This window comes from Engystomops pustulosus, unplaced genomic scaffold, assembly GCF_040894005.1.
Source record: "Engystomops pustulosus unplaced genomic scaffold, aEngPut4.maternal MAT_SCAFFOLD_412, whole genome shotgun sequence".
Classification (NCBI taxonomy): Eukaryota; Metazoa; Chordata; class Amphibia; order Anura; family Leptodactylidae; genus Engystomops; species Engystomops pustulosus.
In genome coordinates, this window is record NW_027285291.1 from 9,477 (window position 1) to 37,006 (window position 27,530).

The 27,530-nt window shown below is 50.5% G+C and overlaps 1 protein-coding gene across 1 annotated transcript in view; it reads right to left on the reverse strand.

Moving 5' to 3' along the window:
• Positions 1-219: 219 nt before the first annotated feature.
• The window catches only part of LOC140111312 (ATP-binding cassette sub-family C member 9-like), a gene marked incomplete at both ends in the record, with an annotated part of 50,673 nt that continues 23,362 nt past the window's right edge, over positions 220-27,530 (reverse strand). The window contains 9 exon segments of the mRNA XM_072132344.1: positions 220-373; positions 980-1,058; positions 19,877-20,007; positions 20,094-20,214; positions 20,425-20,526; positions 24,027-24,129; positions 25,503-25,595; positions 25,678-25,835; positions 25,909-25,978. Coding sequence (XP_071988445.1) covers positions 220-373; positions 980-1,058; positions 19,877-20,007; positions 20,094-20,214; positions 20,425-20,526; positions 24,027-24,129; positions 25,503-25,595; positions 25,678-25,835; positions 25,909-25,978 — 1,011 coding nt within the window.

The window sequence follows — 27,530 nt, forward strand, 5'->3', positions numbered from 1 at the left end:
GAGCCGCTGAACAGTATAATCTGAGTACTCAGCACGTACCGTATGGAGCCGCTGAACAGTATAATCTGAGTACTCAGCACGTACCGTATGGAGCCGCTGTACAGTATGATCTGAGTACTCAGCACGTACCGTATGGAGCCACTGTACAGTATGATCTGAGTATTCAGCACGTACCGTATGGAGCCGCTGTACAGTATGATCTGAGTACTCAGCACGTACCGTATGGAGCCGCTGTACAGGATAATCTGAGTACTCAGCACGTACCGTATGGAGCCGCTGAACAGTATGGGGTCCTGCAGGATGATGGACAGCCGGGAGCGCAGCGTGTGGAGGGGGAGCTTAGAGATGTCAATTCCATCAATGATGATTTTTCCTGTATAAATGAAAAAATTAAAAACAGAAGACAAATTAACAAATAAAATCGATACAATGTGACAAAATAATAAGTGTACAAAGTATATCAAAACTATAAATTCTTAAAATAATCGCATGGAATAAAACTATATAGAAAATAAAGATTAAATTATCCCAAAATTTTTAAACGGAAAAAACTATTTAAAAATAATATAAAAAGAATAACGAGAAGAATATTTTTTTCTTTAAAAATGGAAACAAAAAAAAAGGAAAATTTCATATTTTTCTAAATTCCTTCTATTTTCTCATTTACTTTTCACCCTTTTAATAGGTAAATAATAAGAAAAATATAAAATAATAATAAATTATTATTGTGCACAGTATAAATATACAATGTATGTATTATCACAGCGCGGGCCCGTGGCATGATGGGGGTTGTAGTTCTGGATGTACTGTTGCTCTTAGGATGGGGGAGGGGAGATGATATCAGAGGCGACATGACGTCATTTTACTGATGGCGGTATTATATATATATATATATATATATATATATATATATATATATATATACACTCGCCCCCCCCCCCCCACAACTACTACCCCCACCGGAGTCACATGAACTCACCATCAAATATATCCACCATCCTGAAGAAGGCCAAAGACAAGGACGACTTCCCACTGCCGGTGCGGCCACAGATCCCGACCTGATGAGAGAGGGGACATACAGGGGTCACCCCGACACCCGACTACAGACAGCCGACCTACAGACACCCGACCTACAGACACCGGTCTCCCCCTTATATGTGTGTAATGTGCCGCTCTCCCCCTTATATGTGTGTAATGTGCCGCTCTCCTCCTTATATGTGTGTAATGTGCCGCTCTCCTCCTTATATGTGTGTAATGTGCCGCTCTCCCCCTTATATGTGTGTAATGTGCCGCTCTCCTCCTTATATGTGTGTAATGTGCCGCTCTCCCCCTTATATGTGTGTAATGTGCCGCTCTCCTCCTTATATGTGTGTAATGTGCCGCTCTCCTCCCCTTATATGTGTGTAATGTGCCGCTCTCCCCCCTTATATGTGTGTAATGTGCCGCTCTCCCCCTTATATGTGTGTAATGTGCCGCTCTCCTCCTTATATGTGTGTAATGTGCCGCTCTCCTCCCCTTATAGGTGTGTAATGTGCCGCTCTCCCCTTATATGTGTGTAATGTGCCGCTCTCCCCCTTATATGTGTGTAATGTGCCGCTCTCCTCCTTATATGTGTGTAATGTGCCGCTCTCCTCCCCTTATATGTGTGTAATGTGCCGCTCTCCCCCTTATATGTGTGTAATGTGCCGCTCTCCTCCTTATATGTGTGTAATGTGCCGCTCTCCTCCCCTTATATGTGTGTAATGTGCCGCTCTCCTCCTTATATGTGTGTAATGTGCCGCTCTCCTCCTTATATGTGTGTAATGTGCCGCTCTCCTCCTTATATGTGTGTAATGTGCCGCTCTCCTCCCCTTATATGTGTGTAATGTGCCGCTCTCCCCCTTATATGTGTGTAAAGTGCCGCTCTCCCCCTTATATGTGTGTAATGTGCCGCTCTCCTCCTTATATGTGTGTAATGTGCCGCTCTCCTCCTTATATGTGTGTAATGTGCCGCTCTCCCCCTTATATGTGTGTAATGTGCCGCTCTCCTCCTTATATGTGTGTAATGTGCCGCTCTCCTCCTTATATGTGTGTAATGTGCCGCTCTCCTCCTTATATGTGTGTAATGTGCCGCTCTCCCCCTTATATGTGTGTAATGTGCCGCTCTCCCTTATATGTGTGTAAAGTGCCGCTCTCCCCCTTATATGTGTCTAATGTGCCGCTCTCCCCCCTTATATGTGTGTAATGTGCCGCTCTCCCCCTTATATGTGTGTAATGTGCCGCTCTCCCCCTTATATGTGTGTAATGTGCCGCTCTCCCCCTTATATGTGTGTAATGTGCCGCTCTCCTCCTTATATGTGTGTAATGTGCGGCTCTCCCCCTTATATGTGTGTAATGTGCCGCTCTCCTGCCCCTTATATGTGTGTAATGTGCCGCTCTCCTCCTTATATGTGTGTAATGTGCCGCTCTCCCCCCCTTATATGTGTGTGTAATGTGCCGCTCTCCCCCTTATATGTGTGTAATGTGCCGCTCTCCCCTTATATGTGTGTAATGTGCCGCTCTCCTCCTTATATGTGTGTAATGTGCCGCTCTCCCCCCCTTATATGTGTGTAATGTGCCGCTCTCCCCCTTATATGTGTGTAATGTGCCGCTCTCCCCCTTATATGTGTGTAATGTGCCGCTCTCCCCCTTATATGTGTGTAATGTGCCGCTCTCCCCCTTATATGTGTGTAATGTGCCGCTCTCCTCCTTATATGTGTGTAATGTGCCGCTCTCCCCCTTATATGTGTGTAATGTGCCGCTTTCCCCCCCTTATATGTCTGTAATGTGCCGCTCTCCCCCTTATATGTGTGTAATGTGCCGCTCTCCCCCCCTTACATGTGTGTAATGTGCCGCTCTCCCCCTTATATGTGTGTAATGTGCCGCTCTCCTCCTTATATGTGTGTAATGTGCCGCTCTCCCCCTTATATGTGTGTAATGTGCCGCTCTCCTCCTTATATGTGTGTAATGTGCCGCTCTCCTCCTTATATGTGTGTAATGTGCCGCTCTCCCCTTATATGTGTGTAATGTGCCGCTCTCCTCCTTATATGTGTGTAATGTGCCGCTCTCCCCCCTTATATGTGTGTGTAATGTGCCGCTCTCCCCCTTATATGTGTGTAATGTGCCGCTCTCCCCTTATATGTGTGTAATGTGCCGCTCTCCTCCTTATATGTGTGTAATGTGCCGCTCTCCCCCCCTTATATGTGTGTAATGTGCCGCTCTCCCCCTTATATGTGTGTAATGTGCCGCTCTCCTCCTTATATGTGTGTAATGTGCCGGTCTCCCCCTTATATGTGTGTAATGTGCCGCTGTCCTCCTTATATGTGTGTAATGTGCCGCTCTCCTCCTTATATGTGTGTAATGTGCCGCTCTCCTCCTTATATGTGTGTAATGTGCCGCTCTCCTCCTTATATGTGTGTAATGTGCCGCTCTCCCCCCTTTATATGTGTGTAATGTGCCGCTCTACTCCTTATATGTGTGTAATGTGCCGCTCTCCCCCTTATATGTGTGTAATGTGCCGCTCTCCCCCTTATATGTGTGTAATGTGCCGCTCTCCCCCCCTTATATGTGTGTAATGTGCCGCTCTCCTCCTTATATGTGTGTAATGTGCCACTCTCCCCCTTATATGTGTGTAATGTGCCGCTCTCCCCCTTATATGTGTGTAATGTGCCACACTCCTCCTTATATGTGTGTAATGTGCCGCTCTCCCCCTTATATGTGTGTAATGTGCCGCTCTCCCCCTTATAGGTGTGTAATGTGCCGCTCTCCCCCTTATAGGTGTGTAATGTGCCGCTCTCCCCCTTATAGGTGTGTAATGTGCCGCACTCCCCCTTATAAAGGGGAGAGCGGCACATTACACACATATAAAGGGGAAAACGGCACATTACACACATATAAGGGCACATTACACACATATAAGGGGGAGAGCGGCACACTACACACATATAAGGGGGAGAGCGGCACACTACACACATATAAGGAGGAGAGCGGCACATTACACACATATAAAGGGGAGAGCGGCACATTACACACATATAAGTGGGAGAGCGGCACATTACACACATATATGTGTGTAATGTGCCGCTCTCCCCCCTTATATATGTGTGTAATGTGCCGCTCTCCCCCCCTTATATGTGTGTAATGTGCCGCTCTCCTCCCCTTATATGTGTGTAATGTGCCGCTCTCCTCCTTATATGTGTGTAATGTGCCGCTCTCCCCCCCTTATATGTGTGTAATGTGCCGCTCTCCTCCTTATATGTGTGTAATGTGCCGCTCTCCCCCTTATATGTGTGTAATGTGCCGCTCTCCCCCTTATATGTGTGTAATGTGCCGGTCTCCCCCCCTTTATATGTGTGTAATGTGCCGCTCCCCCCTTATATGTGTGTAATGTGCCGCTCTCCCACTTATATGTGTGTAATGTGCCGCTCTCCCCCTTATGTGTGTAATGTGCCGCTCCCCCCCTTATATGTGTGTAATGTGCCGCTCTCCCGCTTATAGGTGTGTAATGTGCCGCTCTCCCCCTTATGTGTGTAATGTGCCGCTCCCCCCCTTATATGTGTGTAATGTGCCGCTCTCCCCCTTATATGTGTGTAATGTGCCGCTCTCCCCCTTATATGTGTGTAATGTGCCGCACTCCCCCTTATATGTGTGTAATGTGCCGCTCTCCCCTTATATGTGTGTAATGTGCCGCTCTCCTCCTTATATGTGTGTAATGTGCCGCTCTCCTCCTTATATGTGTGTTATGTGCCGCTCTCCTCCTTATATGTGTGTAATGTGCCGCTCTCCTCCTTATATGTGTGTAATGTGCCGCTCTCCTCCTTATATGTGTGTAATGTGCCGCTCTCCCCCTTATATGTGTGTAATGTGCCGCTCTCCCCCTTATATGTGTGTAATGTGCCGCTCTCCTCCTTATATGTGTGTAATGTGCCGCTCTCCCCCTTATATGTGTGTAATGTGCCGCTCTCCCCCCCTTATATGTGTGTAATGTGCCGCTCTCCCCCTTATATGTGTGTAATGTGCCGCTCTTCCCCTTATATGTGTGTAATGTGCCGCTCTCCTCCTTATATGTGTGTAATGTGCCGCTCTCCCCCCTTATATATGTGTGTAATGTGCCGCTCTCCCCCTTATATGTGCGTGTAATGTGCCGCTCTCCCCCTTATATGTGTGTAATGTTCCGCTCTCCCCCTTAAATGTGTGTAATGTGCCGCTCTCCCCCTTATAGGTGTGTAATGTGCCGCTCTCCCCATTATATGTGTGTAATGTGCCGCTCTCCCCCCCTTATATGTGTGTAACGTGCCGCTCTCCTCCTTATATGTGTGTAATGTGCCGCTCTCCTCCTTATATGTGTGTAATGTGCCGCTCTCCCCCTTATATGTGTGTAATGTGCCGCTCTCCTCCTTATATGTGTGTAATGTGCCGCTCCCCCCCCTTATATGTGTGTAATGTGCCGCTCTCCTCCTTATATGTGTGTAATGTGCCGGTCTCCTCCTTATATGTGTGTAATGTGCCGCTCTCCCCCTTATATGTGTGTAATGTGCCGCTCTCCCCCCCTTATATGTGTGTAATGTGCCGCTCTCCTCCTTATATGTGTGTAATGTGCCGCTCTTCTCTTTATATGTGTGTAATGTGCCGCTCTCCCCCTTATATGTGTGTAATGTGCCGCTCCCCCCCTTATATGTATGTAATGTGCCGCTCCCCCCCTTATATGTATGTAATGTGCCGCTCTCCTCCTTATATGTATGTAATGTGCCGCTCCCCCCCTTATATGTATGTAATGTGCCGCTCCCCCCCCTTATATGTGTGTAATGTGCCGCTCTCCTCCTTATATGTGTGTAATGTGCCGCTCTCCCCCTTATATGTGTGTAATGTGCCGCTCTCCCCCTTATATGTGTGTAATGTGCCGGTCTCCTCCTTATATGTGTGTAACGTGCCGCTCTTCTCCTTATATGTGTGTAATGTGCCGCTCTCCCCCTTATATGTGTGTAATGTGCCGCTCCCCCCCTTATATGTGTGTAATGTGCCGCTCCCCCCCTTATATGTGTGTAATGTGCCCTTATATGTATGTAATGTGCCGCTCTCCCCCTTATATGTGTGTAATGTGCCGCTCTCCCCCTTATATGTGTGTAATGTGCCGCTCTCCCCCTTATAGGTGTGTAATGTGCCGCTCTCCTCCTTATATGTGTGTAATGTGCCGCTCTCCTCCCCTTATATGTGTGTAATGTGCCATTATATGTGTGTAATGTGCCGCTCTCCCCCTTATATGTGTGTAATGTGCCGCTCTCCCCCTTATATGTGTGTAATGTGCCGCTCTCCCCCTTATAGGTGTGTAATGTGCCGCTCTCCTCCTTATATGTGTGTAATGTGCCGCTCTCCTCCCCTTATATGTGTGTAATGTGCCATTATATGTGTGTAATGTGCCGCTCTCCCCCTTATATGTGTGTAATGTGCCGCTCTCCCCCTTATATGTGTGTAATGTGCCGCTCTCCTCCTTATATGTGTGTAATGTGCCGCTCTCCTCCTTATATGTGTGTAATGTGCCGCTCTCCCCCTTATAGGTGTGTAATGTGCCGCTCTCCCCCTTATAGGTGTGTAATGTGCCGCTCTCCCCCTTATATGTGTGTAATGTGCCGCTCTCCTCCTTATATGTGTGTAATGTGCCGCTCTCCCCCCCTTATATGTGTGTAATGTGCCGCTCTCCCCCTTATATGTGTGTAATGTGCCGCTCCCCCCCTTATATGTGTGTAATGTGCCGCTCTCCCCCTTATATGTGTGTAATGTGCCGCTCTCCCCCTTATATGTGTGTAAAGTGCCGCTCTCCCCCTTATATGTGTGTAATGTGCCGCTCCCCCCCTTATATGTGTGTAATGTGCCGCTCTCCCCCTTATATGTGTGTAATGTGCCGCTCTCCTCCTTATATGTGTGTAATGTGCCGCTCTCCCCTTATATCTGTGTAATGTGCCGCTCTCCTCCCCTTATATGTGTGTAATGTGCCGCTCTCCCCCTTATATGTGTGTAATGTGCCGCTCTCCTCCTTATATGTGTGTAATGTGCCGCTCTCCCCCTTATATGTGTGTAATGTGCCACTCTCCCCCCCTTATATGTGTGTAATGTGCCCTTATATGTGTGTAATGTGCCGCTCTCCCCCCCTTATATGTGTGTAATGTGCCGCTCCCCCCTTATATGTGTGTAATGTGCCGCTCTCCTCCTTATATGTGTGTAATGTGCCGCTCTCCCACTTATATGTGTGTAATGTGCCGCTCTCCCCCTTATATGTGTGTAATGTGCCGCTCTCCCCCTTATATGTGTGTAATGTGCCGCTCTCCCACTTATATGTGTGTAATGTGACGCTCTCCCCCTTATTTGTGTGTAATGTGCCGCTCTCCCCCTTATATGTGTGTAATGTGCCGCTCTCCCCCTTATATGTGTGTAATGTGCCGCTCTCCCCCTTATATGTGTGTAATGTGCCGCTCTCCCCCTTATGTGTGTAATGTGCCCTTATATGTGTGTAATGTGCCGCTCTCCCCCTTATATGTGTGTAATGTGCCGCTCTCCCACTTATATGTGTGTAATGTGCCGCTCTCCCCCTTATATGTGTGTAATGTGCCGCTCTCCCCCTTATGTGTGTGTAATGTGCCGCTCTCCCCCTTATGTGTGTGTTTAATGTGCCGCTCTCCCCCTTATATGTGTGTAATGTGCCGCTCTCCTCCTTATATGTGTGTAATGTGCCGCTCTCCCCCTTATATGTGTGTAATGTGCCGCTCTCCCCCTTATATGTGTGCAATGTGCCGCTCCCCCCCCTTATATGTGTGTAATGTGCCGCTCTCCTGCCCCTTATATGTGTGTAATGTGCCGCTCTCCCCCTTATATGTGTGTAATGTGCCGCTCTCCTCCTTATATGTGTGTAATGTGACGCTCTCCCCTTATATGTGTGTAATGTGCCGCTCTCCCCCTTATATGTGTGTAATGTGCCGCTCTCCCCTTATATGTGTGTAATGTGCCGCTCTCCTCCTTATATGTGTGTAATGTGCCGCTCTCCTCCTTATATGTGTGTAATGTGCGGCTCTCCTCCTTATATGTGTGTAATGTGCCGCTCTCCCCCTTATATGTGTGTAAAGTGCCGCTCTCCCCCTTATATGTGTGTAATGTGCCGCTCTCCTCCCCTTATATGTGTGTAATGTGCCGCTCTCCCCCTTATATGTGTGTAATGTGCCGCTCTCCTCCCCTTATATGTGTGTAATGTGCCGCTCTCCCCCTTATATGTGTGTAAAGTGCCGCTCTCCCCCTTATATGTGTGTAATGTGCCGCTCTCCCCCTTATATGTGTGTAATGTGCCGCTCTCCTCCTTATATGTGTGTAATGTGCCGCTCTCCTCCCCTTATATGTGTGTAATGTGCCGCTCTCCCCCTTATATGTGTGTAATGTGCCGCTCTCCTCCTTATATGTGTGTAATGTGCCGCTCTCCTCCTTATATGTGTGTAATGTGCCGCTCTCCTCCTTATATGTGTGTAATGTGCCGCTCTCCCCTTATGTGTGTGTAATGTGCCGCTCTCCCCCTTATATGTGTGTAATGTGCCGCTCTCCTCCCCTTATATGTGTGTAAAGTGCCGCTCTCCCCCTTATATGTGTGTAATGTGCCGCTCTCCTCCCCTTATATGTGTGTAATGTGCCGCTCTCCCCCTTATATGTGTGTAATGTGCCGGTCTCCTCCTTATATGTGTGTAATGTGCCGCTCTCCCCCTTACATGTGTGTAATGTGCCGGTCTCCTCCCCTTATATGTGTGTAAAGTGCCGCTCTCCCCCTTATATGTGTGTAATGTGCCGGTCTCCTCCCCTTATATGTGTGTAAAGTGCCGCTCTCCCCCTTATATGTGTGTAATGTGCCGCTCTCCCCCTTATATGTGTGTAATGTGCCGCTCTCCTCCCCTTATATGTGTGTAATGTGCCGCTATCCCCCTTATATGTGTGTAATGTGCCGCTATCCCCCTTATATGTGTGTAATGTGCCGCTATCCCCCTTATATGTGTGTAATGTGCCGCTCTCCTCCCCTTATATGTGTGTAATGTGCCGCTATCCCCCTTATATGTGTGTAATGTGCCGCTCTCCCCCTTATATGTGTGTAATGTGCCGCTCTCCCCCTTATATGTGTGTAATGTGCCGCTCTCCCCCTTATATGTGTGTAATGTGCCGCTCTCCCCCTTATATGTGTGTAATGTGCCGCTCTCCCCCTTATATGTGTGTAATGTGCCGCTCTCCCCCTTATATGTGTGTAATGTGTCGCTCTCCCCCCTTATATGTGTGTAATGTGCCGCTCTCCCACTTATATGTGTGTAATGTGCCGCTCTCCTCCCCTTATATGTGTGTAATGTGCCGCTCTCCTCCCCTTATATGTGTGTAATGTGCCGCTCTCCCCCTTATATGTGTGTAATGTGACGCTCTTCTCCTTATATGTGTGTAATGTGCCGCTCTCCCCCTTATATGTGAGTAATGTGCCGCTCTCCTCCTTATATGTGTGTAATGTGCCGCTCTCCTCCTTATATGTGTGTAATGTGCCGCTCTCCCCCTTATATGTGTGTAATGTGCCGCTCCCCCCCTTATATGTGTGTAATGTGCCGCTCTCCTGCCCCTTATATGTGTGTAATGTGCCGCTCTCCTCCTTATATGTGTGTAATGTGCCGCTCTCCCCCTTATATGTGTGTAATGTGCCGCTCCCCCCCTTATATGTGTGTAATGTGCCGCTCTCCTGCCCCTTATATGTGTGTAATGTGCCGCTCTCCTCCTTATGTGTGTAATGTGCCGCTCTCCCCCCCTTATATGTGTGTAATGTGCCGCTCTCCCCCCCTTATATGTGTGTAATGTGCCGCTCTCCCCCTTATATGTGTGTAATGTGCCGCTCTCCCTTATATGTGTGTAAAGTGCCGCTCTCCCCCTTATATGTGTGTAATGTCCCGCTCCCCCCCTTATATGTGTGTAATGTGCCGCTCTCCTCCTTATATGTGTGTAATGTGCCGCTCTCCCCCTTATGTGTGTAATGTGCCCTTATATTTGTGTAATGTGCCGCTCTCCCCCTTATATGTGTGTAATGTGTCGCTCTCCCCCCTTATATGTGTGTAATGTGCCGCTCTCCCACTTATATGTGTGTAATGTGCCGCTCTCCTCCCCTTATATGTGTGTAATGTGCCGCTCTCCCCCCCTTATATGTGTGTAATGTGCCGCTCTCCTCCCCTTATATGTGTGTAATGTGCCGCTCTCCTCCCCTTATATGTGTGTAATGTGCCGCTCTCCTCCCCTTATATGTGTGTAATGTGCCGCTCTCCTCCCCTTATATTTGTGTAATGTGCCACTCTCCTCCTTATATGTGTGTAATGTGCCGCTCTCCTCCCCTTATATGTGTGTAATGTGCCGCTTTCCCCCCCTTATATGTCTGTAATGTGCCGCTCTCCCCCTTATATGTGTGTAATGTGCCGCTCTCCTCCCCTTATATGTGTGTAATGTGCCGCTCTCCCCCCTTATATGTGTGTAATGTGCCGCTCCCCCCCCCTTATATGTCTGTAATGTGCCGCTCTCCCCCTTATATGTGTGTAATGTGCCGCTCTCCTCCCCTTATATGTGTGTAATGTGCCGCTCTCCTCCCCTTATATGTGTGTAATGTGCCGCTCTCCCCCCTTATATGTGTGTAATGTGCCGCTTTCCCCCCCTTATATGTCTGTAATGTGCCGCTCTCCCCCTTATATGTGTGTAATGTGCCGCTCTCCTCCCCTTATATGTGTGTAATGTGCCGCTCTCCCCCCTTATATGTGTGTAATGTGCCGCTCTCCCCCCTTATATGTGTGTAATGTGCCGCTCTCCCCCCCTTATATGTGTGTAATGTGCCGCTCTCCTCCTTATATGTGTGTAATGTGCCGCTCTCCCCCTTATATGTGTGTAATGTGCCGCTCTCCCCCTTATATGTGTGTAATGTGACGCTCTTCTCCTTATATGTGTGTAATGTGCCGCTCTCCTCCTTATATGTGTGTAATGTGCCGCTCTCCTCCTTATATGTGTGTAATGTGCCGCTCTCCCCCTTATATGTGTGTAATGTGCCGCTCTCCCTTATATGTGTGTAAAGTGCCGCTCTCCCCCTTATATGTGTCTAATGTGCCGCTCTCCCCCCTTATATGTGTGTAATGTGCCGCTCTCCCCCTTATATGTGTCTAATGTGCCGCTCTCCCCCCTTATATGTGTGTAATGTGCCGCTCTCCTCCTTATATGTGTGTAATGTCCCGCTCCCCCCCTTATATGTGTGTAATGTGCCGCTCTCCTCCTTATATGTGTGTAATGTGCCGCTCTCCTCCTTATATGTGTGTAATGTGCCGCTCCCCCCCTTATATGTGTGTAATGTGCCGCTCCCCCCCTTATATGTGTGTAATGTGCCGCTCTCCCCCTTATATGTGTGTAATGTGCCGCTCTCCCCCTTATATGTGTGTAATGTGCCGCTCTCCTCCTTATATGTGTGTAATGTGCGGCTCTCCCCCTTATATGTGTGTAATGTGCCGCTATCCCCCTTATATGTGTGTAATGTGCCGCTATCCCCCTTATATGTGTGTAATGTGCCGCTCTCCTCCTTATATGTGTGTAATGTGCCGCTCTCCTCCTTATATGTGTGTAATGTGCCGCTCTCCCCCCCTTATATGTGTGTAATGTGCCGCTCTCCCCCCCTTATGTGTGTGTAATGTGCCGCTCTCCTCCTTATATGTGTGTAATGTGCCGCTCTCCCCCTTATATGTGTGTAATGTGCCGCTCTCCCCCTTATATGTGTGTAATGTGCCGCTCTCCCCCTTATATGTGTGTAATGTGCCGCTCTCCTGCCCCTTATATGTGTGTAATGTGCCGCTCCCCCCCTTATATGTGTGTAATGTGCCGCTCTCCCCCTTATATGTGTGTAATGTGCCGCTCTCCCCCTTATATGTGTGTAATGTGCCGCTCCCCCCCTTATATGTGTGTAATGTGCCCTTATATGTGTGTAATGTGCCGCTCTCCCCCTTATATGTGTGTAATGTGCCGCTCTCCTCCCCCTTATATGTGTGTAATGTGCCGCTCTCCCCCTTATATGTGTGTAATGTGCCGCTCTCCCCCTTATATGTGTAATGTGCCGCTTTCCCCCCCTTATGTGTGTAATGTGCCGCTCTCCCCCTTATATGTGTGTAATGTGCCGCTCTCCCCCTTATATGTGTGTAATGTGCCGCTCTCCTCCTTATATGTGTGTAATGTGCCGCTCTCCTCCTTATATGTGTGTAATGTGCCGCTCTCCTCCCCTTATATGTGTGTAATGTGCCGCTCTCCCCTTATATGTGTGTAATGTGCCGCTCTCCCCCTTATATGTGTGTAATGTGCCGCTCTCCCCCTTATATTTGTGTAATGTGCCGCTCTCCCCCTTATATGTGTGTAATGTGCCGCTCTCCCCCCCTTATATGTGTGTAATGTGCCGCTCTCCCCCCTTATATGTGTGTAATGTGCCGCTCTCCCCCTTATATGTGTGTAATGTGCCGCTCTCCTCCTTATATGTATGTAATGTGCCGCTCTCCCCCTTATATGTGTGTAATGTGCAGCTCTCCCCCTTATATGTGTGTAATGTGCCGCTCTCCCCCTTATATGTGTGTAATGTGCCGCTCTCCTCCCCCTTATATGTGTGTAATGTGCCGCTCTCCCCCTTATATGTGTGTAATGTGCCGCTCTCCCCCTTATATGTGTAATGTGCCGCTTTCCCCCCCTTATGTGTGTAATGTGCCGCTCTCCCCCTTATATGTGTGTAATGTGCCGCTCTCCCCCTTATATGTGTGTAATGTGCCGCTCTCCTCCTTATATGTGTGTAATGTGCCGCTCTCCTCCTTATATGTGTGTAATGTGCCGCTCTCCTCCCCTTATATGTGTGTAATGTGCCGCTCTCCCCTTATATGTGTGTAATGTGCCGCTCTCCCCCTTATATGTGTGTAATGTGCCGCTCTCCCCCTTATATTTGTGTAATGTGCCGCTCTCCCCCTTATATGTGTGTAATGTGCCGCTCTCCCCCCCTTATATGTGTGTAATGTGCCGCTCTCCCCCCCTTATATGTGTGTAATGTGCCGCTCTCCCCCTTATATGTGTGTAATGTGCCGCTCTCCTCCTTATATGTATGTAATGTGCCGCTCTCCCCCTTATATGTGTGTAATGTGCAGCTCTCCCCCTTATATGTGTGTAATGTGCCGCTCTCCCCCTTATATGTGTGTAATGTGCAGCTCTCCCCCTTATATGTGTGTAATGTGCCGCTCTCCCCCCCTTATGTGTGTGTAATGTGCCGCTCTCCCCCCCTTATATGTGTGTAATGTGCCGCTCCCCCCCTTATATGTGTGTAATGTGCCGCTCTCCTCCTTATATGTGTGTAATGTGCCGGTCTCCCCCTTATATGTGTGTAATGTGCCGCTCTCCTCCTTATATGTGTGTAATGTGCCGCTCTCCTCCTTATATGTGTGTAATGTGCAGCTCTCCCCCTTATATGTGTGTAATGTGCCGCTCTCCCCCTTATATGTGTGTAATGTGCCGCTCTCCCCCTTATATGTGTGTAATGTGCCGCTCTCCTCCTTATATGTGTGTAATGTGCCGCTCTCCTCCTTATATGTGTGTAATGTGCAGCTCTCCCCCTTATATGTGTGTAATGTGCCGCTCTCCCCCTTATATGTGTGTAATGTGCCGCTCTCCTCCTTATATGTGTGTAATGTGCCGCTCTCCCCCTTATATGTGTGTAATGTGCCGCTCTCTCCATTATATGTGTGTAATGTGCCGCTCTCCCCCCCTTATATGTGTGTAACGTGCCGCTCTCCTCCTTATATGTGTGTAATGTGCCGCTCCCCCCCTTATATGTGTGTAATGTGCCGCTCTCCTCCCCTTATATGTGTGTAATGTGCCGCTCTCCTCCCCTTATATGTGTGTAATGTGCCGCTCTCCTCCCCTTATATGTGTGTAATGTGCCGCTCTCCCCCTTATATGTGTGTAATGTGCCGCTCTCCTCCTTATATGTGTGTAATGTGCCGCTCTCCCCCTTATATGTGTGTAATGTGCCGCTCCCCCCCTTATATGTGTGTAATGTGCCGCTCTCCCCCTTATATGTGTGTAATGTGCCGCTCTCCTCCCCTTATATGTGTGTAATGTGCCGCTCCCCCCTTATATGTGTGTAATGTGCCGCTCCCCCCCTTATATGTGTGTAATGTGCCGCTCTCCTCCTTATATGTGTGTAATGTGCCGCTCTCCTCCTTATATGTGTGTAATGTGCCGCTCCCCCCCTTATATGTGTGTAATGTGCCGCTCCCCCCCTTATATGTGTGTAATGTGCCGCTCTCCCCCTTATATGTGTGTAATGTGCCGCTCTCCCCCTTATATGTGTGTAATGTGCCGCTCTCCTCCTTATATGTGTGTAATGTGCGGCTCTCCCCCTTATATGTGTGTAATGTGCCGCTCTCCTCCTTATATGTGTGTAATGTGCCGCTCTCCCCCTTATATGTGTGTAATGTGCCGCTCTCCTCCCCTTATATGTGTGTAATGTGCCGCTCTCCCCTTATATGTGTGTAATGTGCCGCTCTCCCCCTTATATGTGTGTAATGTGCCGCTCTCCCCCTTATATTTGTGTAATGTGCCGCTCTCCCCCTTATATGTGTGTAATGTGCCGCTCTCCCCCCCTTATATGTGTGTAATGTGCCGCTCTCCCCCCCTTATATGTGTGTAATGTGCCGCTCTCCCCCTTATATGTGTGTAATGTGCCGCTCTCCTCCTTATATGTATGTAATGTGCCGCTCTCCCCCTTATATGTGTGTAATGTGCAGCTCTCCCCCTTATATGTGTGTAATGTGCCGCTCTCCCCCTTATATGTGTGTAATGTGCAGCTCTCCCCCTTATATGTGTGTAATGTGCCGCTCTCCCCCCCTTATGTGTGTAATGTCCCGCTCCCCCCCTTATATGTGTGTAATGTGCCGCTCTCCCCCTTATATGTGTGTAATGTGCCGCTCTCCTCCTTATATGTGTGTAATGTGCCGCTCTCCTCCTTATATGTGTGTAATGTGCCGCTCTCCAACTTATATGTGTGTAATGTGCCGCTCTCCTCCTTATATGTGTGTAATGTGCCGCTCTCCTCCTTATATGTGTGTAATGTGCCGCTCTCCTCCTTATATGTGTGTAATGTGCAGCTCTCCCCCTTATATGTGTGTAATGTGCCGCTCTCCCCCTTATATGTGTGTAATGTGCCGCTCTCCTCCTTATATGTGTGTAATGTGCCGCTCTCCCCCTTATATGTGTGTAATGTGCCGCTCTCCTCCTTATATGTGTGTAATGTGCCGCTCTCCCCCTTATATGTGTGTAATGTGCCGCTCTCCCCCTTATATGTGTGTAATGTGCCGCTCTCCTCCTTATATGTGTGTAATGTGCCGCTGTCCCCCTTATAGGTGTGTAATGTGCCGCTCTCTCCATTATATGTGTGTAATGTGCCGCTCTCCCCCCCTTATATGTGTGTAATGTGCCGCTCTCCCCCTTATATGTGTGTAATGTGCCGCTCTCCTCCTTATATGTGTGTAATGTGCCGCTCTCCTCCTTATATGTGTGTAATGTGCAGCTCTCCCCCTTATATGTGTGTAATGTGCCGCTCTCCCCCTTATATGTGTGTAATGTGCCGCTCCCCCCCTTATATGTGTGTAATGTGCCGCTCTCCTCCCCTTATATGTGTGTAATGTGCCGCTCTCCCCCTTATATGTGTGTAATGTGCCGCTCTCCCCCCTTATATGTGTGTAAAGTGCCGCTCTCCTCCTTATATGTGTGTAATGTGCCGCTCTCCCCCTTATATGTGTGTAATGTGCCGCTCTCCTCCTTATATGTGTGTAATGTGCCGCTCTCCCCCTTATATGTGTGTAATGTGCCGCTCTCCCCCTTATATGTGTGTAATGTGCCGCTCTCCTCCTTATATGTGTGTAATGTGCCGCTGTCCCCCTTATAGGTGTGTAATGTGCCGCTCTCTCCATTATATGTGTGTAATGTGCCGCTCTCCCCCCCTTATATGTGTGTAATGTGCCGCTCTCCCCCCCTTATATGTGTGTAATGTGCCGCTCTCCCCCTTATATGTGTGTAATGTGCCGCTCTCCCCCTTATATGTGTGTAATGTGCTGCTCTCCTCCCCTTATATGTGTGTAATGTGCCGCTCTCCCCCTTATATGTGTGTAATGTGCCGCTCTCCTCCTTATATGTGTGTAATGTGCCGCTCTCCCCCTTATAGGTGTGTAATGTGCCGCTCTCTCCATTATATGTGTGTAATGTGCCGCTCTCCCCCCCCTTATATGTGTGTAATGTGCCGCTCTCCTCCTTATATGTGTGTAATGTGCCGCTCTCCCCTTATATGTGTGTAATGTGCCGCTCTCCCCCTTATATGTGTGTAATGTGCCGCTCTCCCCCCCTTATATGTGTGTAATGTGCCGCTCTCCCCCTTATATGTGTGTAATGTGCCGCTCTCCTCCCCTTATATGTGTGTAATGTGCGGCTCTCCCCCTTATGTGTGTAATGTGCCGCTCTCCCCCTTATATGTGTGTAATGTGCAGGTCTCCTCCTTATATGTGTGTAATGTGCCGCTCTCCTCCTTATATGTGTGTAATGTGCCGCTCTCCTCCTTATATGTGTGTAATGTGCCGCTCCCCCCCTTATATGTGTGTAATGTGCCGCTCTCCTCCCCTTATATGTGTGTAATGTGCCGCTCTCCTCCCCTTATATGTGTGTAATGTGCCGCTCTCCTCCCCTTATATGTGTGTAATGTGCCGCTCTCCCCCTTATATGTGTGTAATGTGCCGCTCTCCTCCTTATATGTGTGTAATGTGCCGCTCTCCTCCCCTTATATGTGTGTAATGTGCCGCTCTCCCCCTTATATGTGTGTAATGTGACGCTCTTCTCCTTATATGTGTGTAATGTGCCGCTCTCCCCCTTATATGTGTGTAATGTGCCGCTCTCCCCTTATATGTGTGTAATGTGCCGCTCTCCCCCTTATATGTGTGTAATGTGCCGCTCTCCTCCTTATATGTGTGTAACGTGCCGCTCCCCCCCTTATATGTGTGTAATGTGCCGCTCTCCTCCTTATATGTGTGTAATGTGCCGCTCTCCCCCTTATATGTGTGTAATGTGCCGCTCTCCTCCTTATATGTGTGTAATGTGCCGCTCTCCTCCTTATATGTGTGTAATGTGCCGCTCTCCCCCTTATATGTGTGTAATGTGCCGCTCTCCTCCTTATATGTGTGTAATGTGCCGCTCTCCTCCTTATATGTGTGTAATGTGCCGCTCTCCTCCTTATATGTGTGTAATGTGCCGCTCTCCTCCTTATATGTGTGTAATGTGCCGCTCTCCTCCTTATATGTGTGTAATGTGCCGCTCTCCCCCTTATATGTGTGTAATGTGCCGCTCTCCCCCTTATATGTGTGTAATGTGCCGCTCTCCCCCTTATATGTGTGTAATGTGCAGGTCTCCCCCCTTATATGTGTGTAATGTGCCGCTCTCCTCCTTATATGTGTGTAATGTGCCGCTCTCCCCCCTTATATGTGTGTAATGTGCCGGTCTCCTCCTTATATGTGTGTAATGTGCCGCTCTCCTCCTTATATGTGTGTAATGTGCCGCTCTCCCCCTTATATGTGTGTAATGTGCCGCTCTCCCCCTTATATGTGTGTAATGTGCCGCTCTCCCCCTTATAGGTGTGTAATGTGCCGCTCTCCCCCTTATATGTGTGTAATGTGCCGCTCTCCTCCTTATATGTGTGTAATGTGACGCTCTCCCCCTTATATGTGTGTAATGTGCCGCTCCCCCCCTTATATGTGTGTAATGTGCCGCTCTCCTCCCCTTATATGTGTGTAATGTGCCGCTCCCCCCTTATATGTGTGTAATGTGCCGCTCTCCCCCTTATATGTGTGTAATGTGCCGCTCTCCTCCTTATATGTGTGTAATGTGCCGCTCTCCCCCTTATATGTGTGTAATGTGCCGCTCCCCCCCTTATATGTGTGTAATGTGCCGCTCTCCTCCCCTTATATGTGTGTAATGTGCCGCTCCCCCCTTATATGTGTGTAATGTGCCGCTCCCCCCCTTATATGTGTGGGGGCTGTGATGTCATCAGTGATGAGGCTGCCCCTGTGGTTATGGGGAGGGGCTGTGATGTCATCAGTGATGAGGCTGCCCCTGTAGTCATGGGGAGGGGCTGTGATGTCATCAGTGATGAGGATGCTCCTGTGGTTATGGGGAGGAGCTGTAATGTCATCAGGGATGGGGCTGCCCCTTTGGTTATGGGGAGGGGCTGTGATGTCATCAGTGATGAGGCTGCCCCTGTGGTTATGGGGAGGGGTTGTGATGTCATCAGTGATGAGGCTGCCCCTGTGGTTATGGGGAGGGGCTGTGATGTCATCAGTGATGAGGCTGCCCCTGTGGTTATGGGGAGGGGCTGTGATGTCATCAGTGATGAGGCTGCCCCTGTGGTTATGGGGAGGGGCTGTGATGTCATAAGTGATGAGGCCGCCCCTGTAGTTATGGGGAGGGGCTGTGATGTCATCAGTGATGAGGATGCCCCTGTGGTTATGGGGAGGGGCTGTGATGTCATCAGTGATGAGGCTGCCCCTGTGGTTATGGGGAGGGGCTGTGATGTCATCAGTCATGAGGCTGCCCCTGTGGTTATGGGGAGGGGCTGTGATGTCATCAGTGATGAGGCCGCCCCTGTGGTTATGGGGAGGGGCTGTGATGTCATCAGTGATGAGGATGCCCCTGTGGTTATGGGGAGGGGCTGTGATGTCATCAGTGATGAGGCCGCCCCTGTGGTTATGGGGAGGGGCTGTGATGTCATCAGTGATGAGGCCGCCCCTGTGGTTATGGGGAGGGGCTGTGATGTCATCAGTGATGAGGATGCCCCTGTGGTTATGGGGAGGGGCTGTGATGTCATCAGTGATGAGGCCGCCCCTGTAGTTATGGGGAGGGGCTGTGATGTCATGTGATGAGGCTGCCCCTGTGGTTATGGGGAGGGGCTGTGATGTCATGTGATGAGGCTGCCCCTGTGGTTATGGGGAGGGGCTGTGATGTCATCAGTGATGAGGCTGCCCCTGTGGTTATGGGGAGGGGCTGTGATGTCATCAGTGATGAGGCCGCCCCTGTGGTTATGGGGAGGGGCTGTGATGTCATCAGTGATGAGGCTGCCCCTGTGGTTATGGGGAGGGGCTGTGATGTCATCAGTGATGAGGCCGCCCCTGTGGTTATGGGGAGGGGCTGTGATGTCATCAGTGATGAGGCCGCCCCTGTGGTTATGGGGAGGGGCTGTGATGTCATCAGTGATGAGGATGCCCCTGTGGTTATGGGGAGGGGCTGTGATGTCATCAGTGATGAGGCCGCCCCTGTAGTTATGGGGAGGGGCTGTGATGTCATGTGATAAGGCTGCCCCTGTGGTTATGGGGAGGGGCTGTGATGTCATGTGATGAGGCTGCCCCTGTGGTTATGGGGAGGGGCTGTGATGTCATCAGTGATGAGGCTGCCCCTGTGGTTATGGGGAGGGGCTGTGATGTCATCAGTGATGAGGCCGCCCCTGTGGTTATGGGGAGGGGCTGTGATGTCATCAGTGATGAGGCTGCCCCTGTGGTTATGGGGAGGGGCTGTGATGTCATCAGTGATGAGGATGCCCCTGTGGTTATGGGGAGGGGCTGTGATGTCATCAGTGATGAGGCCGCCCCTGTAGTTATGGGGAGGGGCTGTGATGTCATCAGTGATGAGGCTGCCCCTGTGGTTATGGGGAGGGGCTGTGATGTGGTTAGTGGGGGGAAGGTTGTAATATGCTGCAGGACTATCTGCTGAGGGTTGTAGTCACCTTCTGTCCGGGCTTGATAAATGCCTTGACGTGCTTCAGCACCGGTTTCAGGTTGGACTCGTAACGCACGGACAAGTCGCTGATCTGGATCTCGCCATTCTTGGGCCAATCATCCGGCACCTGCTGCGGATCTGGAACCAGAGAGGTCACATGACAGGAGCAGAGATGATGGGCGGCCCCCCTCCCCCAGCACGGACCCCCAGGTGTAATACTGTACCCATCGTCCCCTCGTAACACTCCGACTCGATGTTCAGGAAACTGTTCACCTTCTTCACGGCTCCGATCTGCACCTCCAGATCTGCAAGATTCCTCACCACCCAGTTCAGGTAGTTAGTCACCTGCAGGAGGGCGACACACTGTGACGACACTTCAGCTACTGCAGGACACCTATACAGTCACATCACATCTTCTACACCACTCACAGCCAAAGCTGCAACGGAGCCATGCACAGACACTGAGACCGCCAGGGCCATAGAAAGACCCAGCAGTGTGGATGCAGCTCTGGATGTGACTAGAGTGTGAGGTCCAGAGAGAGAAAAGGCACAAACCGTCAGGGCGTAGGTGAGCCCCAGGCCCACGATCCCAGAGGGGAGGTCAAAGGTGATGAAGGTGAGGGCAGCCGTCAGCACAATGCAAGCCCCAAGGTAATCCTGAGGGAAGACGGAGGATGAGAGTCATGATGTGTATAGATGGATGATGGGTGTGATGTGTATAGATGGATGATGGGTGTGATGTGTATAGATGGATGATGGGTGTGATGTGTATAGATGGATGATGGGTGTGATGTGTATAGATGGATGATGGGTGTGATGTGTATAGATGGATGATGGGAGTGATGTGTATAGATGATGGGTGTGATGTGTATAGATGGATGATGGGTGTGATGTGTATAGATGGATAATGGGTGTGCTGTGTATAGATGGATGATGGGTGTGATGTGTATACATGGATGATGGGTGTGATGTGTATAGATGGATGATGGGAGTGATGTGTGGATGGATGATGGGTGTGATGTGTATAGATGGATGATGGGTGTGATGTGTATAGATGGATGATGGGTGTGATGTGTATAGATGGATGATGGGTGTGATGTGTATAGATGGATGATGGGTGTGATGTGTATAGATGGATGATGGGTGTGATGTGTATAGATGGATGATGGGTGTGATGTGTATAGATGGATGATGGGTGTGATGTGTATAGATGGATGATGGGTGTGATGTGTATAGATGGATGATGGGTGTGATGTGTATAGATGGATGATGGGTGTGATGTGTATAGATGGATGATGGGTGTGATGTGTATAGATGGATGATGGGTGTGATGTGTATAGATGGATGATGGGTGTGATGTGTATAGATGGATGATGGGTGTGATGTGTATAGATGGATGATGGGTGTGATGTGTATAGATGGATGATGGGTGTGATGTGTATAGATGGATGATGGGTGTGATGTGTATAGATGGATGATGGGTGTGATGTGTATAGATGGATGATGGGTGTGATGTGTATAGATGGATGATGGGTGTGATGTGTATAGATGGATGATGGGTGTGATGTGTATAGATGGATGATGGGTGTGATGTGTATAGATGGATGATGGGTGTGATGTGTATACATGGATGATGGGTGTGATGTGTATACATGGATGATGGGTGTGATGTGTATAGATGGATGATGGGTGTGATGTGTATAGATGGATGATGGGTGTGATGTGTATAGATGGATGATGGGTGTGATGTGTATAGATGGATGATGGGTGTGATGTGTATAGATGGATGATGGGTGTGATGTGTATACATGGATGATGGGTGTGATGTGTATACATGGATGATGGGTGTGATGTGTATAGATGGATGATGGGTGTGATGTGTATAGATGATGGGTGTGATGTGTGTACATGGATGATGGGTGTGATGTGTATAGATGGATGATGGGTGTGATGTGTATAGATGATGGGTGTGATGTGTATAGATGATGGGTGTGATGTGTATAGATGGATGATGGGTGTGATGTGTATAGATGGATGATGGGTGTGATGTGTATAGATGGATGATGGGTGTGATGTGTGGATGGATGATGGGTGTGATGTGTATAGATGGATGATGGGTGTGATGTGTATAGATGGATGATGGGTGTGATGTGTATAGATGGATGATGGGTGTGATGTGTATAGATGGATGATGGGTGTGATGTGTATAGATGGATGATGGGTGTGATGTGTATAGATGGATGATGGGTGTGATGTGTATAGATGGATGATGGGTGTGATGTGTATAGATGGATGATGGGTGTGATGTGTATAGATGGATGATGGGTGTGATGTGTATAGATGGATGATGGGTGTGATGTGTATAGATGGATGATGGGAGTGATGTGTGGATGGATGATGGGTGTGATGTGTATAGATGGATGATGGGTGTGATGTGTATAGATGGATGATGGGTGTGATGTGTATAGATGGATGATGGGTGTGATGTGTATAGATGGATGATGGGTGTGATGTGTATACATGGATGATGGGTGTGATGTGTATACATGGATGATGGGTGTGATGTGTATAGATGGATGATGGGTGTGATGTGTATAGATGGATGATGGGTGTGATGTGTATAGATGATGGGTGTGATGTGTATAGATGGATGATGGGTGTGATGTGTATAGATGGATGATGGGTGTGATGTGTATAGATGGATGATGGGTGTGATGTGTATAGATGGATGATGGGTGTGATGTGTATAGATGATGGGTGTGATGTGTATACATGGATGATGGGTGTGATGTGTATAGATGGATGATGGGAGTGATGTGTGGATGGATGATGGGTGTGATGTGTATAGATGGATGATGGGTGTGATGTGTATAGATGGATGATGGGTGTGATGTGTATAGATGGATGATGGGTGTGATGTGTATAGATGGATGATGGGTGTGATGTGTATAGATGGATGATGGGTGTGATGTGTATAGATGGATGATGGGTGTGATGTGTATAGATGGATGATGGGTGTGATGTGTATAGATGGATGATGGGTGTGATGTGTATAGATGGATGATGGGTGTGATGTGTATAGATGGATGATGGGTGTGATGTGTATAGATGATGGGTGTGATGTGTATAGATGGATGATGGGTGTGATGTGTATAGATGGATGATGGGTGTGATGTGTATAGATGATGGGTGTGATGTGTATAGATGATGGGTGTGATGTGTATAGATGGATGATGGGAGTGATGTGTATAGATGGATGATGGGTGTGATGTGTATAGATGATGGGTGTGATGTGTATAGATGATGGGTGTGATGTGTATAGATGATGGGTGTGATGTGTATAGATGGATGATGGGTGTGATGTGTATAGATGGATGATGGGTGTGATGTGTATAGATGATGGGTGTGATGTGTATAGATGGATGATGGGTGTGATGTGTATAGATGGATGATGGGTGTGATGTGTATAGATGATGGGTGTGATGTGTATAGATGATGGGTGTGATGTGTATAGATGGATGATGGGAGTGATGTGTGGATGGATGATGGGTGTGATGTGTATAGATGGATGATGGGTGTGATGTGTATAGATAGATGATGGGTGTGATGTGTATAGATGGATGATGGGTGTGATGTGTATAGATGGATGATGGGTGTGATGTGTATACATGGATGATGGGTGTGATGTGTATAGATGGATGATGGGTGTGATGTGTATAGATGGATGATGGGTGTGATGTGTATAGATGATGGGTGTGATGTGTATAGATGGATGATGGGTGTGATGTGTATAGATGGATGATGGGTGTGATGTGTATAGATGGATGATGGGTGTGATGTGTATAGATGGATGATGGGTGTGATGTGTATAGATGATGGGTGTGATGTGTATAGATGATGGGTGTGATGTGTATAGATGATGGGTGTGATGTGCATAGATGGATGATGGGTGTGATGTGTATAGATGGATGATGGGTGTGATGTGTATAGATGATGGGTGTGATGTGTATAGATGATGGGTGTGATGTGTATAGATGGATGATGGGTGTGATGTGTATACATGGATGATGGGTGTGATGTGTATAGATGATGGGTGTGATGTGTATACATGGATGATGGGAGTGATGATTGGTTCCCCTGTGCTGCCCCCTCCGTACCGTCCGGACCTCCAGCCAGCGGTTGGCAGCGGATAGGAAGAGGTAGGCCAGGTTGTTTGTGTCAGTCAGTTCCAGCATTCGCTGCTTGAATCTGGATTCATGTCTGGCAGAGAGAACATCCCTGGTTATACGAAGGCTGGAAAACAGCGCTCCCTGCTCCCCCAGCACCAGTGCTCCCTGCTCCCCCAGAACCAGTGCTCCCTGCTCCCCCTGTACCAGTGCTCCCTGCTCCCCCAGCACCAGTGCTCCCTGCTCCCCCAGCACCAGTGCTCCCTGTTCCCCCAGCACCAGTGCTCCCTGCTCCCCCAGTACCAGCGCTACCTGCTCCCCCACTACCAGGGCTCCCTGCTCCCCCAGTACCAGCGCTCCCTGCTCCCCCAGTACCAGCGCTCCCTGCTCCCCCAGTACCAGTGCTCCCTGCTCCCCCAGTACCAGCGCTACCTGCTCCCCCACTACCAGGGCTCCCTGCTCCCCCAGTACCAGCGCTCCCTGCTCCCTCAGTACCAGGGCTCCCTGCTCCCCCAGCACCAGTGCTCCCTGCTCCCCCAGTACCAGCGCTACCTGCTCCCCCACTACCAGGGCTCCCTGCTCCCCCAGTACCAGCGCTCCCTGCTCCCCCAGTACCAGCGCTCCCTGCTCCCCCAGTACCAGTGCGCCCTGCTCCCCCAGTACCAGTGCTCCCTGCTCCCCCAGCACCAGTGCTCCCTGTTCCCCCAGCACCAGCGCTCCCTGCTCCCCCAGTACCAGCGCTACCTGCTCCCCCACTACCAGGGCTCCCTGCTCCCCCAGTACCAGCGCTCCCTGCTCCCCCAGTACCAGGGCTCCCTGCTCCCCCAGTACCAGCGATCCCTGCTCCCCCAGTACCAGCGCTCCCTGCTCCCCCTGTACCAGCGCTCCCTGCTCCCCCAGCACCAGTGCTCCCTGCTCCCCCAGCACCAGTGCTCCCTGCTCCCCCAGCACCAGTGCTCCCTGCTCCCCCAGCACCAGTGCTCCCTGCTCCCCCAGCACCAGTGCTCCCTGCTCCCCCAGCACCAGTGCTCTCTGCTCCCCCAGCACCAGTGCTCCCTGCTCCCCCAGCACCAGTGCTCCCTGCTCCCCCAGTACCAGTGCTCCCTGCTCCCCCAGCACCAGTGCTCCCTGCTCCCTCAGTACCAGGGCTCCCTGCTCCCCCAGCACCAGCGCTCCCTGCTCCCCCAGCACCAGTGCTCTCTGCTCCCCCAGCACCAGTGCTCCCTGCTCCCCCAGCACCAGTGCTCCCTGCTCCCCCAGTACTAGTGCTCCCTGCTCCCCCAGTACCAGTGCTCCCCCAGTACTAGTGCTCCCTGCTCCCCCAGCACCAGTGCTCCCTGCTCCCCCAGCACCAGTGCTCCCTGCTCCCCCAGCACCAGTGCTCTCTGCTCCCCCAGCACCAGTGCTCCCTGCTCCCCCAGTACCAGGGCTTCCTGCTCCCCCACATCCTCCATAACCGGCGGGTACCTGAAGGCGCGGATGGTGGTGAGGCCCTCGGCGGTCTCGGAGAAGTGGCAGAGCAGCGGCAGCTGAGTGTTATCATCCAGTTCCTGCAGATCCCTGGGGACACAGAGCGGAGGACGAGCCGGTGATACCAGGTCAGAGGGTCTCCACTACCAGCGGAGTGCCCACTCATACTCACTTAGAGGCCACTCGGAAATATTTCTGGATGAAGTAGAAGGCGACTCCGAGGGGAAGGAGCGCGATCAGGAAGAGGGGGTTGGCGTAGCTGATGACCCCGATGGCGGAGAGGCAGAGGAGGGTGGAGCGGGTCAGGGACTCCAGGGTGGAGGGGATGTGCTGCCAGAGACACAAGGGGGCATCAGTACAGGAGCAGTGCCAGGAGCGGGCACAGGGGGCGCCACTAGCTCACCTGATCAATGATGTTTGTATCCGCAGAGAAGCGATTCAGGATTAGTCCGAGCGGCGTCATGTCAAAGAACCTGCATGGGGAAAAGGGTGAGGGTGACTGGTACCAGGAGGTGCTACCTTACTGCCAGGAGGTGCTACCTGACCACTGCCAGGAGGTGCTACCGGACCACTGCCAGGAGGTGCTACCCGACCACTGCCAGGAGGTGCTACCCGACCACCGCCAGGAGGAGTTACCTGACCACTGCCAGGAGGTGCTACCCGACCACTGCCAGGAGGTGCTACCCGACCGCTGCCAGGAGGTGCTACCGGACCGCTGCCAGGAGGTGCTACCGGACCACTGCCAGGAGGTGCTACCTGACCACTGCCAGGAGGGACTACCCGACCACCGCCAGGAGGTGCTACCCGACCACTGCCAGGAGGTGCTACCCGACCGCCGCCAGGAGGTGCTACCAGACCACTGCCAGGAGGTGCTACCCGAGCACTGCCAGGAGGTGTTACCCGACCACCGCCAAGACCAGCCTGACCACCTGACCAGTGCCAGGAGGAGTTACCTGTATTAGGATGTGACCAGTGCCAGGAGGAGTTACCTGACCAGTGCCAGGAGGAGTTACCTGTATTAGGCTGTGACCAGTGCCAGGAGGAGTTACCTGATGGGCGCCAGGAGGAGTTACCTGTATTAGGCTGTGACCAGTGCCAGGAGGAGTTACCTGTATTAGGATGTGACCAGTGCCAGGAGGAGTTACCTGATGGGCGCCAGGAGGAGTTACCTGATGGGTGCCAGGAGGAGTTACCTGATGGGCGCCAGGAGGAGTTACCTGATGGGTGCCAGGAGGAGTTACCTGATGGGCGCCAGGAGGAGTTACCTGATGGGTGCCAGGAGGAGTTACCTGATGGGTGCCAGGAGGAGTTACCTGATGGGTGCCAGGAGAAGTTACCTGATGGGTGCCAGGAGGAGTTACATGATGGGTGCCAGGAGGAGTTACCTGACCAGTGCCAGGAGGAATTACATGATGGGTGCCAGGAGGAGTTACCTGACCAGTGCCAGGAGGAATTACATGATGGGTGCCAGGAGGAGTTACCTGACCAATGCCAGGAGGAGTTACCTGACCAATGCCAGGAGGAGTTACCTGACCAATGCCAGGAGGAGTTACCTGATGGGTGCCAGGAGGAGTTACCTGACCGGTGCCAGGAGGAGTTACCTGTATTAGGATGTGACCAGTGCCAGGTGGAGTTACCTGTATTAGGATGTGACCAGTGCCAGGAGGAGTTACCTGATGGGTGCCAGGAGGAGTTACCTGATGGGTGCTAGGAGGAGTTACCTGATGGGTGCCAGGAGGAGTTACCTGACCAGTGCCAGGAGGAGTTACCTGACCAATGCCAGGAGGTGCTACCTGTATTAGGCTGTGACCAGTGCCAGGAGGAGTTACCTGACCAGTGCCAGGAGGAGTTACCTGATGGGCGCCAGGAGGAGTTACCTGACCAATGCCAGGAGGTGCTACCTGTATTAGGCTGTGACCAGTGCCAGGAGGAGTTACCTGATGGGTGCCAGGAGGAGTTACCTGACCAGTGCCAGGAGGAGTTACCTGATGGGTGCCAGGAGGAGTTACCTGATGGGTGCCAGGA